We start from the raw sequence: 20,043 nt of genomic DNA, 5'->3' as shown, positions 1-20,043 counted from the left end.
CAGCCGGCTGAGCATCCAGGCCGGAGGCCGTCACGTGACTCCAGCCCCCTCCGGCGCCCGCGGCTCTCTTCAGCGCTGTTCCCGCCCCACCCCGCCCCTCGAGTCCGTCGACCCGAGCTTCCCCCGGCGCTGCTGCCACCTCGCGCTCGGAGGCGTCACGGAACGTGCTCGCCTCTCCCCCTCCTCCGCCCTTCCCCTCTCCGGCCCTCCCCCACCTACCCCTCCCTCGCCAAGACTCGCCGCCGCCGCCGCCGCAGGAGTAGCCGCCGCCAGAGCCGCGCGCAGCCATGGCCGAGAACCCTGGCTTGGAGAACCACCGCATCAAGAGCTTCAAGAATAAGGGCCGAGATGTGGAGGTGAGTGTGCTTCCGCGCCGGGGGTCCCGCCCGGCTCGCCCGCCCGGTCGCGCCGGCCCTGAGGCGGCAGGGAGGGGCGGGGGGCCGGCGCGACCAGGCTGGTTCTCGCCGGCCCGCGGTGGGTCGGAGTTGACCGCCGCCTCCCGTCCCCGCGGCCGGGGGGCCGGGCGGCGGGACGCGGTCTGGGCTGCAGCCGCCACCCGGCGGCTGCCCGGTGCGGAGACCGGGAAATGCCGGGATTTTCGGCCCCGTCACGCGGGCGCGGCCTGCTGTCGGCGAGGAAGAGGTGTGGAGCTGAGGCGGGGTCCGCGGGCCGGGGCCTCGCGCGCCGGGGATGCTGCGGCCGCGGTCTCTCGATCGCCGCGCTGAGGGGGCGGCGCGGCTCTCGCCCGGCTCGCGGTGCAGCCTCCCGCCCGGCACGGCCCCCTCAGCGCCTCCCGTGCTGCCGCACATGGAGCCTCGGCTCGGCCGGTCCCCGCGCCTACCTTCGGCGAGCCGGGCCCAGGCGGGCGGTGGCGGCCCGCAGAGGGGGGTGGGGACCAGCTGGGTAACCGACTTGTTTGAGGGTGGCTGGTGGGGGAGGGTAGGATGCGCCAGGACCATTTTCTTATAACCCGGTGCGGTTCCCCGGAGCGGTCGTGCTGAGCTTCTCCCAGCTCGTACTCGTTAACCGCTGGCATTTGGAGCAAGCCGAAGGTGGACAATAGTTTCCCGTCTATTGTGTGGAGGGCTTTGGAAGAGACGTTGTTCCGACCTCCGCTCCAAGGACCTGCTTTCTTAGCCTTTTCTTGTAGCAGAGGGGGTGTGCATAAAAGGATCATTCCTTTGATACGTTGTACTGAAATAAATTGGATACATAGGCTCGGAGGGCCTCTTGCTTTAAGCTGGTAGAATGTCCAAGTGGTTGCAAAACTGTTAACATTCATCGCGGTCACTCAGTTCGTTGCTACTCAGCATGTTGCCATTGTCTCATTAAGGTGACATTAGCAGGTACTGTTTGCAAACTCGGCTTCTGCAGGCAGCGCTAGAGGTCTCTCTGCAGCTACTGAACGCTGTGTAGTGTGGTGCACAAACTTCCCTGGGACTCTGACCTCTGAATTTGCTAGGGGGAAGGTGTTTTCAGGTCCATAGCCTCCTTTTGTAATACCAGGTGACACAATTGACAGTTTTGTCATTCTTGCTCAGAGGCCAGTGTGACTTAAGAAAGTGTGCATTTTAACTTGTCTTAAAGAGAGAAGGTGGTGGTGTGTGAGTGGGGGGTATGCCATTCAACGTTCTGTTTTGTAGAAAAACAAAACTCAGGCTATTTTTCGGAGCTGCCGAATTAAATACTAATTAGGAAATGCCGTGGAATTCCCATTTGATTGAGATGAATAAAGGTCATCTATGTCTGTCCTGGTCATGGTTAAGCTGCTTTTATGAGAAATACTTTTAAGCAAAAGTGAAACTTAGGAATAGCAACAAGAAATTTGGGGACTGCCCCTGGTTTTTGGTCCACTTGATGATAGGAGTTAATTTTGAACTTTTCCCATCAGTATTTGTTCTTGAAGCTTACGCCAGTTATAAAGCAAAGCTTAATGTAGTTTGAAACATTCTGGTATTGTTTGGTATTGTTTGTAAGGAAGTAATTAACAAGCTTTCCTCTTTGGGGTGTTGGTACAGGTTTTTGTCTTTTTTTTTTTTTTGCCTCTGTTGTGTTCTGGGAACTCAGCAATAACCTAGAAAGGACTCCTGCACATAATAGGCACACAGTAAATGCCTGCTGATGATCAGAATGTAACCAGTAACTTCTAGATGCATGAAAAAGATGCCTGGTTGCTAACTAAGCCTTCCAGCCTGAAAGTATTGATCACAGCATTATGATTCCCAGGATACAGGAGGGAAGCTAAGGCATGAAGTAGCAGACATTGAAATGGTAGTTCCACTTGACAGGCACTTGACTAAGAGCTTCATTGATAACTGCTTTTAGTTCTTAGGACAACTTTGTGAGCAAGGTGTAACATTATTCCCACTTTACAAGAGGAAAGTACTTTAGATGAGAAAGCTCAAGACTGCTTGTACAGGCTGCACAAGGTCATGGAGTGGGTATGAGCATTCATTCATTGTCTGTTGGGTATATAAGGTTGCTCAGTCTGTACCTCGAGGAGTTTACTTTTACAGTTCAGTAGGAGTGTAGGAAAGTAAACTGATCACTACAGTGCAGTAACATCAATAAGTGTATGCTGAGAATGCATGAGGAGATCCTGACTTGGAGCTGAGCAGTCAGGGGAGGTGTTCTGGTTGATTCCTAGTGGATGAATGGGAGTGAGTAGATTCTGAAGGATGAAGGAAAGTTAGCCTGGGAGAGGGAGAGGGCAAGGAAGGGGCATTTCAGACGTGAGGGAGCAGTAACTGAAGAGTCCCGAGAATGTAGGGCTCTTCAGTTACCACTGTAGTTGGATGCTAGAAATGTGACTAAAGGGTGAACTGGGGTCATATCTGCTCAAGTGCCTTTATTGTGAAATTTGGTATAACTGACACTAGACACCTTATCTAGTTTAGTCTTATCCTTTTTAGAAACTATTACACTAGAAACTTAGGTTGCAGCTTAGCTCTGTGACTAAATAGTAGTGATTATCAGTCTGTTTAAAAAACAGTGAAATATACTTTGATGAGCTATCAATCATTCCTATCTTTTCTCCTACAGAATAGATAAAAGATAAAACATTATAGATTATATAGCCAGCCAATACACAGGTTAAGGTGCTAGGTGCAAGAATAAAACACATATTTTCTAAAAAAAATAAAATAAAAGTGTGGAGTTATGCCAGGGAATTGTGACTAGGGAGAGGGTTGAAGAATGCAGTTTCATAGTCATTCAGCCGAGAATGGCTTCATAGACAAAAGGTTGGCAAATTTTATAGAACAGATGTACTAAACTTGCACCGGGCACACAAGAAATTAGGGAATAAAGATCTGGGTGAAAAAGAAGAGAAGTTAGATGAAGGAGGGAAGAGATGGGACTCTAAGGTCACCTGTGGTGGTTTGAGACTATTTTTGTGGCAAAAAGTTGTTGATAACGAATTTCTTGATAAGGCGATCTGAAGGAATTTATTTCAAAGTAGGGTTAGGAGGTGTAACATGATAACAGCGATGGAAAAAGGTGACTGGGCAGTGATAACTAGAATAAATTTTGGAGGAAAGGTACTGTTATCCATATGTAAGGAGGAATTTGCCAAAAAATTAAGACTGGGGATGGTCCTAACATGGAATGAGGATTTGAACCTCCTCCCCTTCCTTTCTCTTCTTTGTAAAGCTCACTGGAGAGAAAGGAGATAAAGGTTATCCTGAGCTTTATAGATGGAAGTAGGGGAGGGAATAATTATCATGGTCAGCAGTTTAAGGCTTGGGTAGGGGGGAATGGATATTGTATCTAAAACTAGGAAATACATAATGAATTCCATTTAGTGAATACTTATAAATCAAACTTGCAGGTAATTGCCACCTGGGTCAAATGTTCACTTCAAGGATGTGATATTTTAATCTGTGACAGAAACAAATGATTCTTTAAAAATTCTTAGCATTTATTGAATGTTTACAGTGTACCTATACCAAGTATCAATTCTTTATATGCGTTATTTAGTCTTATGAAAGTATGTATGTATTATTATCCAAGGAAACTTGAGGCTTAAGAGTTCTTAAGTAGCTAGCCCCAAGGCCTCGGATGGTTTAAGTGACAGTGTGTGTGCAACTCTTTGTGACCCCATGGACTGTAGCCCACCAGGCTCCTCTGTCCATGGGATTTTCCAGGCAAGAATACTGGAGTGGGTTGCCATTTTCTTCTCCAGGGGATCTTCCTGATCCAGGGACCACTGTGCCACTTGGGAAGCCCCTTTAGGTGGCAGAACCTAAACTTATAATGAAGCCGCGTGACACTAAAGCCAAAACTCTTGCTTACTGTGCTTTACTGTCTCTTCACTGAGTAGAACTTAAGACTTGACTTGTATGATGCACATGTGAAGGTTAATAAATGGGGAAAATAATTAGGAAATCTTGACTGTATCAGAGAAATCCCTATTCTTCCCAACCCAGGGATCAAACCCAGGCGGCCCACATTGCAGGTGGAGTCTTTACCAGCTCTGGCTTTACCAGAGCCCCAAGGGAAGCCCGAGAACACTGGAGTGGGTAGCCTATCCCTTCTCCAGGGGACCTTCCTGACCCAGGAATCAAACCAGGTTCTCCTGCATTGCAGGTAGATTCTTTACCAGCTGATCTATCAGGGAAGCCCTTTTCGTTATTTTAAAACCTTGCTAATAAATTTTCTTGACATTCAGTTTACCATTTTGATTTACTTACCCTTTTTTTTTTTTTTAACTCTTGCAAAGTTTGCCTATAGTAAGAAGCCAGTTTGTTGGTTTCACTGAAAAATAGTAACCCATATTCTTGGCCTTACCACTTTAACTTTAGGCTTCTGTTTCTTTTGTTTATTAAAATTATTTTTTAATTGGAGGATAATTGCTCTAAAATGTTGTATTGGTTTCTGCCATACATTACCATGAATCAGCCATAGGCATACATGTGTCCCTTCCCTCTTGAGCCTCCCTCTCACCTCATCCCATCCTCCTAAGTTGTCACAGAGCACCAGGTTTGAGCTCCCTGCATCATACAGCAAATTCCTACCTGCTATCTATTTCACGTATTGTAATGTATATATTTCAGCGCTACTGTTTGTTTGTCCCACCCTCGCCTTCCCACACTGGGTCCACAAGTCTGTTCTCTATGTCTGTGTCTCCATTGCTGCCCTGCAGATGGGTTCATCACTACCATCTTTCTAGATTCCATATATATGTATATATGATATTTGTTTTTCTCTTTCTGATTTCACTCTGTAGGTTCAGCCACCTCAACAGAATTGACTCAAATGTGTTCCTTTTTATGGCTGAGTAATAGTCCATTGTATATATGTACCACAACTTCTTTATCCATTCATTTGTTGGTTGCTTCCATGTCCTAGCTATTGTGAATAGTGCTGCAGTGAACACTGGGATACATGTGTCTTTTTCAGTTATCGTTTTCTCAGGGAATATACCAGTAGTGGGATGGTTAGGTCTTATGGTAGTTTTATTCCTAGTTTTTTTTTTTTTTCAGGAATCCCCATACTATTCTCCATAGTGACTTTGTCAATTTACATTCCCACCAACAGTGCAAGAGGGTTCTCTTTTCTCCACACCCTCTCCAGCATTTATTGTTTGTAGGTTTTTTGATGATGGCCATTCTGACTGGTGTGAGGTGATACCACATTATAGTTTTGATTTATATTTCTCTAATAATGAGTGATGTTGAGCATCTTTTCATGTGTTTATTAGCCATCTGTATGTCTTCTTTGGAGAAACGTCTGTTTAGGAGACATTTGTCTGTTTGGAGAAATGTCTACCCACTTTTTAATTGGGTTGTTTGTTTTTCTGGTATTGAGCTGCATAAGCTGCCTATACGTTTTAGAAATTAATTCTTTGTCAGTTGTTTCATTTGCTGTTATTTTCTCCCATTCTGAGGGTTGTCTTTTCACCTTGTTTAGTTCCTTTGCTGTGCAAAAGCTTTTAAGTTTAATTAGGTCCTATTTGTTTATTTTTACTTTTATTTCCATTATTCTAGGAGGTGGGTTATAGAGAATCTTGCTGTGATTTATATCAAGGAGTGTACTGCGTATGTTTCCTCTAAGAGTTTGATAGTTTATTTATTTTTTAATCGGAGGATAATTGCTTTACAATGTTGTGTTGGTTTCTGTCACACAACAGTGTTAATCAGCTATAAATATACATATATCCTTTCCTTCTTGAACCTCCTTCCTTGGCTTCAGTTTTTAATACTGGGGCTAAAGAAGTATTTTCTTATCCTCAAATTTAACTAGCACCACTAAACTTGTTTCTTTCTCTGAAACCTCTATTGGCAAGAGATACACCTAACTGTCCAAGCTAAAAAACCTTATCCTTGACTTGGATTCCCGCCTTCCTTGCCTTCAGTTTTCTGTTCATCACCTGACGAGCCCTCGGAGTTTTGTCTTTGTTGTCAGTGTCACCAGTCTGCCCTAGTGTCGGCCCCCGCCGTCGTCACCTGGACAGCTGTGGCAGTGCCCCAGGTTTCCCTGGGTCTGTCCTCCCCAGTGTAGCTTATGGATTGATCTTTCTGAAATCTCTCTGTAGTACTTTTCTGGCAATTCATCCCATTGCATTCAGGATAAAATTAAAAGTCCTTAGTATGCTACACTTAATTTTACAAAAAATTCTGCCTTTTCTACCTTACCTACCACTTCTTATATTTCCTATACATTTTGTACATTTATATACATCCTGTATACTTGCTTTTGCTGTCTGTTTAGTGGGGCTCACTCTGACAAACTCTTTCTTCACTCAGACTCCTCCATACATCTGTGAGACACCAAGATTGCAGTTCCTCCAAATGTCATTATAGTTCAAAAAAAAACCCTTCAGCAATTCTCCACAGGGCCTTTCTTGACCAGTAACATGCTTAGTACTGCTGCTGCTGCTGCTGCTGCTAAGTCACTTCAGTCGTGTCCGACTCTGTGCATCCCCATAGACGGCAGCCCACCAGGCTCTGCTGTCCCTGGGATTCTCCAGGCAAGAGCACTGGAGTGGGTTGCCATTTCCTTCTCCAATGCATGAAAGTGAAAAGTGAAAGTGAAGTCGCTCAGTCGTGTCCGACTCCTAGCGGCCCCAGGGACTGCAGCCTACCAGGCTCCTCCGTCCATGGGATTTTCCAGGCAAGAGTACTGGAGTGGGGTGCCATTGCCTTCTCCTTACTTAGTACTGTTAGTCCCTATTTTTTTTCCTTCCCTCTAATGTTTTTCTCTGAGATTTCCTTTACCTCTTTTGTATAGATTGCTATGACGTACAACAAATTCTCTGTGTGTATAACAGCTGTTAAAGTGGTGTCTGTCAAGAAGCTCACTAAGGCTAGGGACCTTGGGTTATGACTGGTCCTTTATTGACCAGCATGCACAATTTATTTAATAAGCACTCTTTAAGAGGGATTAGATAATATAGTTGGGAGTGAAAAGTACAGTCTAAGATATTAATAATTTCTTTTATTATTGACTTTATGGTATTAATACTGTTGTCTGACCCTCCATTGACACTCTGTTCTACCATAATGTATTTCTGTAACATAAGCTTGTTCATATTTGAATGTTAAAGAGGAATGATGTTAGTTCATGCAAAATTCATGTAGGCTAGTACTTGATTTCTACCAGCACATGAACAGTTTAGCCCTCCCAAATAACAGGAGTTGAACACAAGTGGTTGAAGTACAGAAACAGTTGAACATAGCAAGCCCAGGAGTATGCCTGTTGGCTCCCATGAAATGTGTGTTCTGTCTTAATGGTGCTTATTGTTCTAACTGTCTTGATGTATTTCCTTCTTCCTTCTTAATTTTGCAGAACATCAAGTTTTCCAGAGCTCTATATGTCCTATAGCAGATACACTGTATTAGCTTTTCTTGAATTCACTCTCTGGACATATAATCTCTCCTGGTCCTTCTGCCTCATCAATTATTCTTTTCGGGTCGTCTTTGCCAACTCTTCTTTCTACCCATTGAGTATAGGCATGTCTTGAGGTTCTGTCCATAACTTGCTTCTCTATGGACTTTTTCTTGCCCACATCAGAAGTTGCCTTAGTTTTAACCACCATTTCATTGTGGGGAACTTAAATCTGTTTTAATCATCTACTGGAAATTAATCATATGAGCATCACATCAGCTTCTTAAGCTCAAAGTGTTTAAAGCTTTTGTTTTTTTTTTCTTTTTTCTGTTTATGGCATCATCACTCTCACCGTGACCTGAACTTGACATTTGAGAGCTTTCCTGGACTCCTTCCTCATCTTCCACGTTCAGTCAGATGCCAGTCATGAAGCTTGAATCTCTGCTGTCTCTCGATTTGGGCCCTGCCTCTCTGTTCCCCTGCCTCCAGCCTACTTTCAGCCTTGTTACTTAGCATCTAGCCGTTTAAAAGTTGCCTGCAAAGTGGGGTTCTACCTTCAATTCATGAGGCTTTTCAGTGAGCCTGACACCTGATTATTTCTCCAGGTTCTGTGTCCATTCCTCACCCCCCAGCCCCATGCCTTTAAGCTCTGGTAACACTGAACTTCTTATACGCTTATACGTAATCTGGAATCCTGCCCTCCCCTGCTTGCCAATGCTATTTCTATTCTCAGGGCTATCCTGCTGACTGGAATATCCTTCACTGCCTCCTGTTGCCTGGCTAATTCCTACCCCTCCTAAATACTCATCCCTTCTGAGAGATACTCTTCTGAGAGATCTTTCTGAATCTCCCTTCATCCTCCCAGGTTGTTAGCAACCTTTCTTCCCTCACTGTGGTTGGATAATTTTTTTTTTTTTACTTTTTTAATGTTTTTATTATGTTTTATTTGTTTTAACCCTATGTACCTCCATTGCAGTGGTTGGAACAAAATAAACATTAAAATATTTCCTGAATGAGGACATTCATTGTAATTTTCCTAAAGTATGTTTTCTTTTTTTCAACTGAAGTGTTCAATCTTTTAGTGCGTTTTTAAAAATTGCTTCCCCACAAAAGCCCAAACTTTTAATTTGATAGTTCAGTTCAGTCGTGTCCGACTCTTTGTGACCCCATGAACTGCAGCACACCAGGCCTCCCTGTCCATCACCAACTCCTGGAGTCCACCCAAACCCAGGTCCATCGAGTCGGTGATGCCATCCAGCCGTCTCATCCTCTGTCGTCCCCTTCTCCTCCTGCCCTCAATCTTTCCCAGCGTCAGGGTCTTTTCCAGTGAGCCAGCTCTTTGCATCAGGTGGCCAAAGTATTGGAGTTTCAGCTTCAGCATCAGTCTTTGCAATGAATATTCAGGACTGAATTCCTTTAGGATGGACTGGTCGGATCTCCTTGCAGTCCAAGGGACTCTCAAGAGTCTTCTCCAACACTACAGTTCAAAAGCATCAATTCTTCGGCGCTCAGCTTTCTGTATAGTCCACCTCTCACATCTGTACATGACCGCTGGAAAAACCTTAGCCTTGACTAGACCGACCTTTGTTGACAAAGTAATGTCTCTGCTTTTCAATATGCTGTCTAGATTGGTCATAACTTCCCTTCCAAGGAGTAAGCGTCTTTTAATTTCATGGCTGCAATCACCATCTGCAGTGATTTTGGAGCCCAGAAAAATAAAGTCAGCCGCTGTTTCCACTGTTTCTCCATCTATTTGCCATGAAGTGATGGGACCGGATGCCATGATCTTAGTTTTCTGAATGTTGAGCTTTAAGCCAACTTTTTCACTCTCCTCTACTCCAATACTGTGGCCACCTGATGCAAAGAACCGACTCACTGGAAAAGACGCTGATGCTGGGAAAGACTGAAGGCGGGAGGAGAAGGGGATGACAGAGGATGAGATGGTTGGATGGCATTACTGATGCGATGGAAATGAGTTTGAGTAGGCTCCGGGAGTTGGTGATAGACAGGGAGGCCTGGCGTGCTGCAGTCCATGGGGTCACAAAGAGTCAGACACAACTGAGCAACTGATCTGATTTGAAAAAATGTTGAGAGATTAAGACACATGCATAGTAGAATTTTCTTATACATCAGACATGATAATTTATTCCCAAAGACTTTGGCTACTTCTCTAAAAGATAACGCATTCTTAAATAAATACCACATCACCCTGACACAGTTAATCATTTCCTAATAATGGCTAATGTAATCCACATTAAAATTTCCCAAGTTGTCCTTTAATTTTTTTAAAAAAAACATTTCGTTTGTTAGAACCATGATTACACAAGATCTGATCACAGTTGGTTATGTCTCTTAAGTCTCCTTTAATCTAGAACAGACACCTCCCACTGTGGTTTTCATACATAATATAAAATTTACCATTAATATATATACACATAAATATGAAATTTATTATTTATATATATATACATAATATAAAATTAACCAATTTAGTGTACCCTTCTGAGGCATTAAGTACATGTACATTGTTGTATAACCTTTCCCACTGTCCATCTCCAGGACTTTTTCATCTTCCCCAACTGGAACTCTGTCTCCATTAAACAGTAACTAAAATTTCCCCTCTCCCCTGTCCCTGGCAACATCTCTTCTTGCTGTCTTTATGAATTTGACTGTTTTAGGAACCTCATATGAGTAGAATCGTATAACGTTTCTCCTTTTGTGACTAGCTTATTTCAGTTAGCATAATATCTTCCGGTTCATCCATGTTGCAGCATGTGTCAAAATATCCTTCCTTTTTATGACTGATTAGTAGTCCATTGTATGGACATACCACATTTTGCAACATTTATCCACTGATGGATTCTTGGATTGCCTTTACCTTTCTGCTATTTTTCCCCACCATTTAAAAAAATGGTGTTAATTTGGTGAAGGAAGAAATCAGATCCGTTTTCTTATATTTAGTCAAACCATGTGAAATTGCCATTTTTGCAGTTGAAAACTGCCAAATATCACCAAATTCCTATGGTTCAGCTTATTAGGCTGTCCTAATTACTGAGTATGTCTTTCTTTGTGATGTTGATTAACTTGTTTTTCCTATCTCTTACTACCCTCTGAGTTTTCTGGAAACTGGAGGTGAGTTTTAAAGGCTTAATTACCTTTAAGCATTCTTGATTTTAAAAAACTCTTCAGTTGGTGATGTTGGGTAATATATCCCAATAGTGATGTTAGACTGATCAGGTGGTTCAGATGATAAAGAGTAGTTTCATGTTGTTATGTCAAGAGTTACCATATTTGGCGAGATGAATTTTAGTTGTTTGGGTGAAATATGATGAAGACTTGAATGTCATTTGAAGTGAAAACGTCTGCTGACTTTGGGTAGTAAAGGAGTTAGAAAATGTATCTAGAAAATCTAACTTCAAGGTCAGTGATATTCTCTTTCCATGACTGACAGCAGTCCTATGTTCACTTTTTTTTCTTCTTAATATAAGGTTTGTCTGTATGCTCATTTCCATGTCTCTGTTCCTTTACTTTGAAAGGAAAGCAGTATTAAATAGGTAAGGGCGATGTAGCTATCCTTTGTGGTGGTTTCGCCATTAAGAAAAAAATTGTCACAGCTTACGATACCAACATTAACAATTAAACATGGTAGAATAAATCATGACTATATTTACTTGGAACTAATCACTCTAAACTGTTGAGTTTTCGGGGTTATAAGTTTTTTTTTTTTCCTTAAAAAAGTTTTTTTTGGCCGTACCCAGTGGCACGTGGGATCTTCGTTCCCCAACCAGGAATTGAACCCGTGCCCCCTTCATTGGAAACTCTTGAGTCTTAACCACTGGACTGCCAGGAAAGTCCCAATTCTATTTCTTTACATGCTAGATTTTTTTTTTTTTTTTGAAATACTGGTGTTTCTAAAAATGTCCTCTGCATGAACTTCTAGGGAAGTTCAGTTTGGTAGGAGAGACTGACATCTAAGTATACACTTAGTGTGCAGAATGATAAGTTCTGTGATATAGGTACATAATTTGCAAAGTACTGTGAGAGCATGGAGAAAGGGAATGACTCTATCTGGGGAAATTGAGTAAGGTTACACAGACGATCACTCTTAAACTAGGTCTTGGAGGAGGAATTTGTCAAGACAGAAAGAAAAATAACATGAATAACAGTGATTACATCATAAAGTGTTAAAAGCATGGCACGTTCAAGCACCAGTTGGTTTGGTAATCTTACATCTTTTCCCCCTTCTTCTGGAAACAGCATTCTGATTTCACCTTTGGAAGCTACTCTTCTTTCATTGGATACCTCTTGGTGGAATTTTTAATCGAACACTCCTGCTTCCTTTGGTTAATTAAAGTGTTTCACTCTTTCTGGATAACACAAAATTAGCCAATCACATGCTGTCCCCTGGCAAGTAAATCTGGTACTGGGACCTAAGTGATTCATCCTAGTGAAAGTATTGTGAAGAAATCTTCCATTAATTCCTGCCACCTACATCTTTGGAGTTGCTTTCATCCTGATTTGTTCATATATCTCATTCTTTAGCTTCTCCTTTGGTTCTTTGAATTTTTCTATATTTTTCCAGTAACTTCTCTGTCTCCTTGCTTCCCTTTTATATCTTAAATTAACTGAAGTTTTTTTTTTTGTTTTTTGTTTGCAATATATCTCTAATTTAAGGTGACTGTCCTGGTTTGGTTAGGACTGAGGGAGTTCTCAGGACACAGGACTTTCAGGATTGAGACCAGGAAAGTCCTAGGCAAACCTTAACAGATTGGGTACTCTAACTGAAACAGATCAGGAGTAGGGATAATGAGTTTGGGGAGTCAAACATTGTTCAGATGGAAATACTCAGTATGTAGCTGAAAATCATCTGTGCAGAACTAGCTTGCTTCACTTATTTCAGTCAGCAGTTATCTGAATTCTGAACTAAGTGTGAGGGATAAAACAATGAAAATACTGATAATGAATTATTGTTGAGCATTTACTATGTACAGGGGACTTTGCTTATAAGAATAATCGTAAGTAACCCTCACAGAATTGCCATTATACAGATGAAGAAAATGAGTTAAGTAATTCATTTAAGAAGATACAACTAGGATGAGGCAGAGCTTGCATTCAGTTCTAGATTTCCTAATTTAAAATCCTCTGCCCCTTAATGACCATTCTCCTACTTAGCCTCAGGGTCCCTGCTCGAGGAAGACTAGTACGGAAACAGTGTAAAAGCAAACAAATTATTATAATGAAATTTAGAGAATATACTGGGCACATAGAGGAAGAGTGTAGGTGAGTCAGAAGAGGCTTCAGGGAGATGACTGCCTAAGCTGAAGCTAGAAAAATGTGTAGTTATTCGATAGTAAATCTTGGGTTGTCCTGAAACTAATAGACAGCATCATATGCTCTGGGGAACTAAACTCATTTAGTATTTCTTACAGGTGGAGTGATTAGACAGCTGGAAAAGATAGGCTGGGGCCAGATTGTGAAAAAGGCTTCCCTGGTGACTCAGTGGTACAATCCGCCTGCCAATGCCGAAGACCCAGGTTTGATCCCTGAGTCGGGAAGATCCCCTGGAGAAGCAACCCACTACAGTATTCTTGCCTGGGAAATTCTATGAACAGAGGAGCTTGGTGGGCTACAGTCCATGGGGTCACAAAAGAGTTGGTCATGACTTAGGGACTAAACAACAGCCAGATTGTGAACAGGCTTTATTGTGGGGAAAATTTTACATGGGGAAGTGAGTTTTGTAGATTGAGAAGGATTGCTTTGTTTGTACCATAGGAGATGAATTGGTGAAAATGGGAAGAGAGCTTGGAAGGAACAGGTAGAAAACTCTCAGGGGTCTCAGAGACAGATTGTTTGATAGTACTGGCATTGGGTGGCAAAGGCAGGAAGTTGTCAGGACTATTTACCTTCTAGAGCAGAGGGTAGTGAACTTTTTCTGTGAAGGGCCACAATGTGTTTAAAAGCCTGAATACTTCGGGCTTTGAGTGCCATAATGTTTATGTCACAAGTGTTCAACTCTGCTGTGAGCATAAAAGCAGCCATAGACAATAGGGAAACAAAGCTTATTTACAAAACCAAGTGGAGGGCTGATTTGGCTCACTGGCCCTAGTTTGCCTCCCCCTATTCTAGGATGATGTGGCAAAAATTTGGAAAATAATTCAAACGGTGATTAGAGTGTTTAAGATAATGTATTAATAGATAAGGGCTCATAGGGATAAGAAGAAAACAGGACTTGAAGGAAAGAACCCCAGGACCCACATCATTTTAGAGTAAGTGCCTCTGAAGAGTGAGTCTGCAGGGAACCTCCAGCAAAGAGTAGCATCAGAACTTCAGGGGGGCAGAGGCTCCTGAAGGAGGGAAATCCATTGCAGTATTACATGCTGCAGAGGACAAGCGTGATGAGGGCCTGAAATAAGCTGTTCATTGTCACTGGAGACTAGTGACTAAGTGGAGAACTCTGAGAGTGGTGGAGGCTGGGAGCTAGATTATGATAGGTTGAGAACTGAGTTGGAGTTGATGTAGTAGATAGAATCGGTTAGTAGAAACTCAGTTTAAGAAACTTGGTGTTTATGGGAAGGAGGGACCACAGGTCATCTTGAGGAGGCAGTATGGGCAAAAGAATTATTTTTGTTGTTTCTCAGTTGTTGAGAAGTGTGGGATTGGCTACTGTTTGTAGGCTAAATGGAAGAAACCAGAGCAAAAGAGATTTAAGGACCTAACTAGCTAGAAAAGGAATAAATGATTGAGTCTGGCGTACTGGGGAGCCATTAGGAGGTGAAGTCATAGATACATATTGTGGTTAGGTTTGGAAAGGCTCTCATTTGGAAAGGACTTGGAGAACTAGAGATAGGAGTGAGGATGGGCTGCAGTAGGGTGGAACAGATTATGCCTGATGGCCTGTGTTTTCTTTGACAAAGTTATCTCCAGCGTATAGAGTCTAAGAGAGGTAATACTTGAGGTTAAATGTTTTGGGGAGAGTGGGGGAGTGTAGACTACCTGGCAGTGAAGGCCTAGCTGAGATAAGTACAGTCATCCCTTGGTATTGGCAGGGAATTGGTTCCAGGAGCTCCCTGAGATACCAAAATCCATGAACACTCAAGTCCCTTTGTAAAATGGCGAATGTAGTATAGTGAGTGCATTTGGCCCTTAGAATCCGGGCAGACCGATGGTACTATAGTGTGTTTTGGTAACAGTTGTGAACAGTTTTCAGTTGATTATGTCAGATTTAGCTACGAAAGCATCCTGAGTTATAGTTAGAATTGTTAGTTAAGCCAAATAAAAAGTGTAGAAATCATACTCACTTGAATCATTAAAAAACTGAACTAACAAGATGCAGAAATTGAGTCTGATCATTTTCCCACATGGAAGCTGGGGGTGTAGAGAAATAAGGAATATTGTTCACTCACCTAGCTGATAACCAGGTTTTCTGATTCCAGTATTTGGGTAACACAACATGCTTAAAAACAAAATCTGTATTTTAGAAAACTTTGAAACATACAATAGTAGAGAGTTTATGGAACTCCTCCTGTATACCACCTTAAAACAGGTATAATTTTGGCCAGTCTTATTTCATTTATATCTTACCCACTTTTACCCTTCCCTGGAATATTTTGAAGCAAATTCCAGATATCCTGTTTTGTTTATCAGTATGCAACATGATCATGAAATCCTTATTGCAAAATTCAGTCTTAAATTGAAGAAAGTAGGGAAAATCACTAGGCCATTCAGCTACACTAGGCCATTCAGCTATGACCTAAATCAAATCCTTTATTATACAGTAGAGGTGATGAATAGATTCAAGGGATTAGATCTGTTAGATTGCTTGAAGAACTATGGGTGGAGGTTCATAACATTGTACAGGAGGCAGTGACCAGAACCATCCCAAACAAAAAGAAATGCAAGAAGCAAAGTGGTTATCTGAGGAGGCCTTACAGTTAGCTGAGAAAAGAAGAGAAGCGAAAGGCTAAGGAGAAAGGGAAAGATATACCCATCTGAATGCAGAGTTGCGGAGAATAGCAAGGTGAGATAAGAAAGCCTTCTTAAGTGAACAATGCAAAGAAATAGAGGAAAACAATAGAATGGGAAAGACTAGAGATCTTTTCAAGAAAATTGGAGCTACTAAGGGAACATTTCATGCAGAGATGTGCACGATAAAGGACAGAAATGACACAGACCTAACAGAAGCAGAAGAGATTAAGAAGAGGTGGCAAGAATGCATAGAAGAACTGTACAAAAATATCTTAATGACCCAGATAACTGTGATGGTGTGATCACTCACCTAGAGCCAGACATCCTGGAATGTGAAGTCAAGTGGGCCTTAGGAAGCATCACTACGAACAAAGCTAGTGGAGGTGACGGAATTCCCGTTGAGCTATTTCAAATCCTAAAAGATGATGTTGTCAAAGTGCTGCTCTCAATATGCCAGCAAATTTAGAAAACTCAGCAGTGGCCACAGGCCTGGAAAAGGTCAGTTTTCATTCCAGTCCCAAAGAAAGGCAATGCCAAAGAATGCTCGAACTACCACACAGTTGCACCCATCTCACACTCTAGCAAAGTAATGCTAAAAATTCTCTGAGCCAGGCTTCAACAGTACATGAACCGTGAACTTCCAGATGCTCGAGCTGGTTTTAGAAAAGGCAGAGGAACCAGAGATCAATTCTCCCCTACCAGCTGGGTGTCTATAGTTCAACAAAGTTCTGATGCCACCTACCTGGAGATAGCCTCAGATTCCATAGGCTTCCCTGGTGGCTCAGAGGGTAAAGAATCTGCCTGCAATGCAGGAGACCTGGGTTCGACCCCTGGGTTGGGAAGATCCTCTGGAGAATGGCTACCCATTCCAGTATTCTTGTCTGAAGAATTCCGTGGACAGGGGAGCCTGGTGGGCTACAGTCCATGAAGTTGCAAAGAGTCGGGCACAACTGAGTAACTAACACTTTCACTTCACTTTCAATTTCAGTTTCCACGGGTCATTGATTTAGTACAAGACTGCTCCCCACCCTCAACCCTGCCTGTTTTCTAATCACCTGGCCACAAAACTTGTGTTGAATTACTTTGGCATACAGAACCCAGAAAAACATTTTACTTACTAGATTATTGGTTTCATATGAAAAGATATAACTCAGGAACAGCCAAATGTAAGGACGCGTTGGGAAGGTCTGGGGGAAGGAGCAGACCTTCCATGGTCTCTCAGAGCACTCGGGGCTCTAGCTCCCCATGTGTTCACCAGCCTGGAAGCTCTGTAGACCCTGGCCCTTTATGAGAACATGATCGATTAAATCATGGACCATTGAGGATGGTACTAGATCTCCAGCCCCTCTACCCTCCCTGGAGTTTGGGGGGTGGGGCTAAAATTCCAACCCTCTAATCATAGGTCTGGCATCCACCCCTCAACCTTAGGTTACCTGTACCTCATTAACATAACTAAAGACACCTTTACTGCTCTCTTCAGCTTCTGTTGTGTCCAACTCTCTGTGACCTTGTGGACTGTAGCCCTCCAGGCTCCTCTGTCCATGGGATTCTCCAGGCAAGAACACTAGAGTGGGTTGCCATGCCCTTCTCCAGGGAATCTTCTTACCCAGGGATTGAACCCCTATCTCTTTTGTCTCCCGCATTGGCAAGCAGGTTCTTTACCAGTGGCTCCACCTGGGAAGCCCACTTAATGCTCTCTTTACTTAGGAAATTCCAAGAGTTTTAGGAACTCTGTATATCAGGAACAGTAAGTTAGGTAAAGACCAACTATATATTTCATATTATAAAATCACCATATCATAGTCAGATATATTATTATACTTAAATAGCCCAGAATAATAATTATATACTCGGTTAAAAACACACTTTTGATATGAAATTTCAGAGTAAAAATACCCAGTATTATACCATAGATTTATAGACCAAAAGGAACCTTCTTGGTCAGTTGTTTGGGGTTGGGATGTGACATAGGAAATTAATAATATTTTTAATAATTTTTTTTCCTCTTTTCAACTAAAAGAAAAGTAGAGGAATAATCCTATCTGTTTCAAAATAGGTTGATAATAGCAGGTATTAACTTTTAACTTCCAAAGATGGTATATAGATTATTATGGAATGAGGAAACTTTATGGAAAGAAAGACTTTTTCATATTTTCAGTATTTTAATAGTGAATTGTCTTTAAAATGAAAATGACTCTAATGCATCTATACGTTATAAGAAAGATGTTGAAACACTTTGTGTCTCTGAACTAGCCTTTGATGTATTCTGATTTATTATTCCTTGACTGCGCACACACACACACACACACACACACACAAACAACATAAGTTTTCTTATTAAATATAGAAGCATTAAATCACAGAGTCAAGTGGGACAGCAGTGGACTTGGGTTATGGCCCTTTTCTTTGTTGGAATAGTGAATGCTCACTCTTTGCATTCCCTGTCTCAGAATTGCAGAGGTAAAGATCCAGTATTCCAGACATCTTTGCAGTGTTTCCAGAGGATATTCAGGTTGACACTGTTGTCATTTTTCTTTAGTTAGAATAGCAGTAGAGAGACCGAGATAGAAAGCTGAACAGAGTATGGAGGAAGGTAGCTGGACAGGCATTGAAATAATTAGGTTGCATAGTACATCTATTAAGTTCCTCTCGAAAATTCAGATGTACAGGAAAAAAGTAGGTAGCCTGAAAAGGATGATCATGTTGGCTAAGTGTTGGTCTATATATAGACAGTACAGATGCAGTACAGTCCATTACGCATGTAGAGGATAAACAGCTTAGATGCTAGGTATTGCATGATATTAATCTGTGTAGCAGAGAGCCATGGACTGTACTGTACTATACATGGACTGTGGTATCTTCTTGTAAATTTGAACTAATTTTGTTAACTTGAATCTAGTTCCATGAGTGTCATGTATATGTATATCTTAGTTTTGGAATAATGTATAATTAGGAATATTTATTGAGACCTTTTTTCTTTTTAAACTTTGCAAAAATAAATTTTTAATAACTAGCAACTGGTGTTTTAAACAAAAACATAGGAAGTAGAATATTTTGGGAATGGTGCTGTGTGACATTAATTTGTGTACTAATTTGTATTAGTAGTTAATTATTCACTTGTTAGTAAGTATATTCTACTTTCTATTAAAAATTAAATACATTTTAAAGGAGAAGATGAAACATAAATCATGATTCTAAATATTAAGGCTCTCATACTATTTAATAATAAAATGCAAATTCATTCTTGTATGAGAATAAATTCTCATTGCCCAAGATCCTTTGTTATGAGTGACAATTTAAAATGCTTCCTAATCTCCACGAACAATTTAAAGTTACCGTTATGGTCTGTGGCTGGTAGCAGCAGTATTTTCAGTATTGTGCTGAATTCTGGGAACATTGTTTTTGATTGGAATAAAAGAGTTGATACTTGGATGTTAAGAGTTCTATAGTAAATGGGCATTTTCTTTTGTTTTCTAAGTTTTATGAATGTAGGGCTCATGCAGACTAACATTTTTGTGTATCCTTTGAAACTTTGGGAAAGTGAGATAATTGAGAGAGTTGAGCTAAATTAATCAAATTTTGGAATACAAAGGGAGAAAGTACCTGGACCATACACTTTTTATGGTGACGTGCAAACAGCATTGTCAGTGAAGACTCAACACAAGTTCAAATTTAATGTTAGTTATTCAAAATGAAGTGAAGTGAAGTGAAGTGGAAGTCACTCAGTCCTTGGAATTCTCCAGGCCAGAATACTGAAGTGGGTAGCCTTTCCCTTCTCTAGGGGATAGTTATTCAAACTACCTTTTAAAAACAGTTCTAAAAAAGATTTATTTCTTTATGGCTGTACTCAGGCTTTCTCTAGTTTTGGCAAGCAGGGGCTACTCTCCAGTTGCTGCTTGAGGGCTTCTCGTCGCAGAGCATTGGCTTTAGGGCACCGGCTCAGTCCTTATGATGCACAGGCTTGGTTGCTCCTAGGCATGTGGGATCTTCCTGGACCAGGGATCTAACCCATGTCTCCTGCATTGGCAGGCGGATTCTTAACCACTGGACCACCACCGAAGCCATGCTTTTTTTTTTTGGTATTGTGGAGTAGAGGGAAGTAAAGCTGAATGAAACAAGTTCTCTGCCTTTAAGGGGAATTTAATCTAAGACATAAATACAGCTGTAGGTAACTGTAAGATTGTGATTGTTTAATAAAAGTAAAGGTAGTTTGGGTACGCAGGAGGGACAGGTGAACGCTGGCCTTAAAAG

At 41.7% G+C, this 20,043-nt stretch overlaps 1 protein-coding gene across 2 annotated transcripts in view; it reads left to right on the top strand.

Annotated features, from left to right (window-relative positions):
• Positions 1–247: 247 nt before the first annotated feature.
• The window catches only part of KPNA3 (karyopherin subunit alpha 3), a 96,069-nt gene continuing 76,273 nt past the window's right edge, over positions 248–20,043 (top strand). For both annotated transcript variants that reach the window (XM_081547578.1, XM_081547577.1), the window contains exon 1: positions 248–356. In XM_081547578.1, coding sequence (XP_081403704.1) covers positions 288–356 — 69 coding nt within the window. In that variant the 5' untranslated portion in view covers positions 248–287. The remainder of the gene's footprint in view (positions 357–20,043) is intronic.

Source organism: Giraffa tippelskirchi, chromosome 12 (genome assembly GCF_054371585.1).
Source record: "Giraffa tippelskirchi isolate mGirTip1 chromosome 12, T2T-mGirTip1v1.2.pri, whole genome shotgun sequence".
NCBI classification, from domain to species: domain Eukaryota; kingdom Metazoa; phylum Chordata; class Mammalia; order Artiodactyla; family Giraffidae; genus Giraffa; species Giraffa tippelskirchi.
The sequence above is the reverse complement of the archived record's forward strand: the minus strand, read 5'-3'. Positions and strand labels throughout refer to the sequence as shown.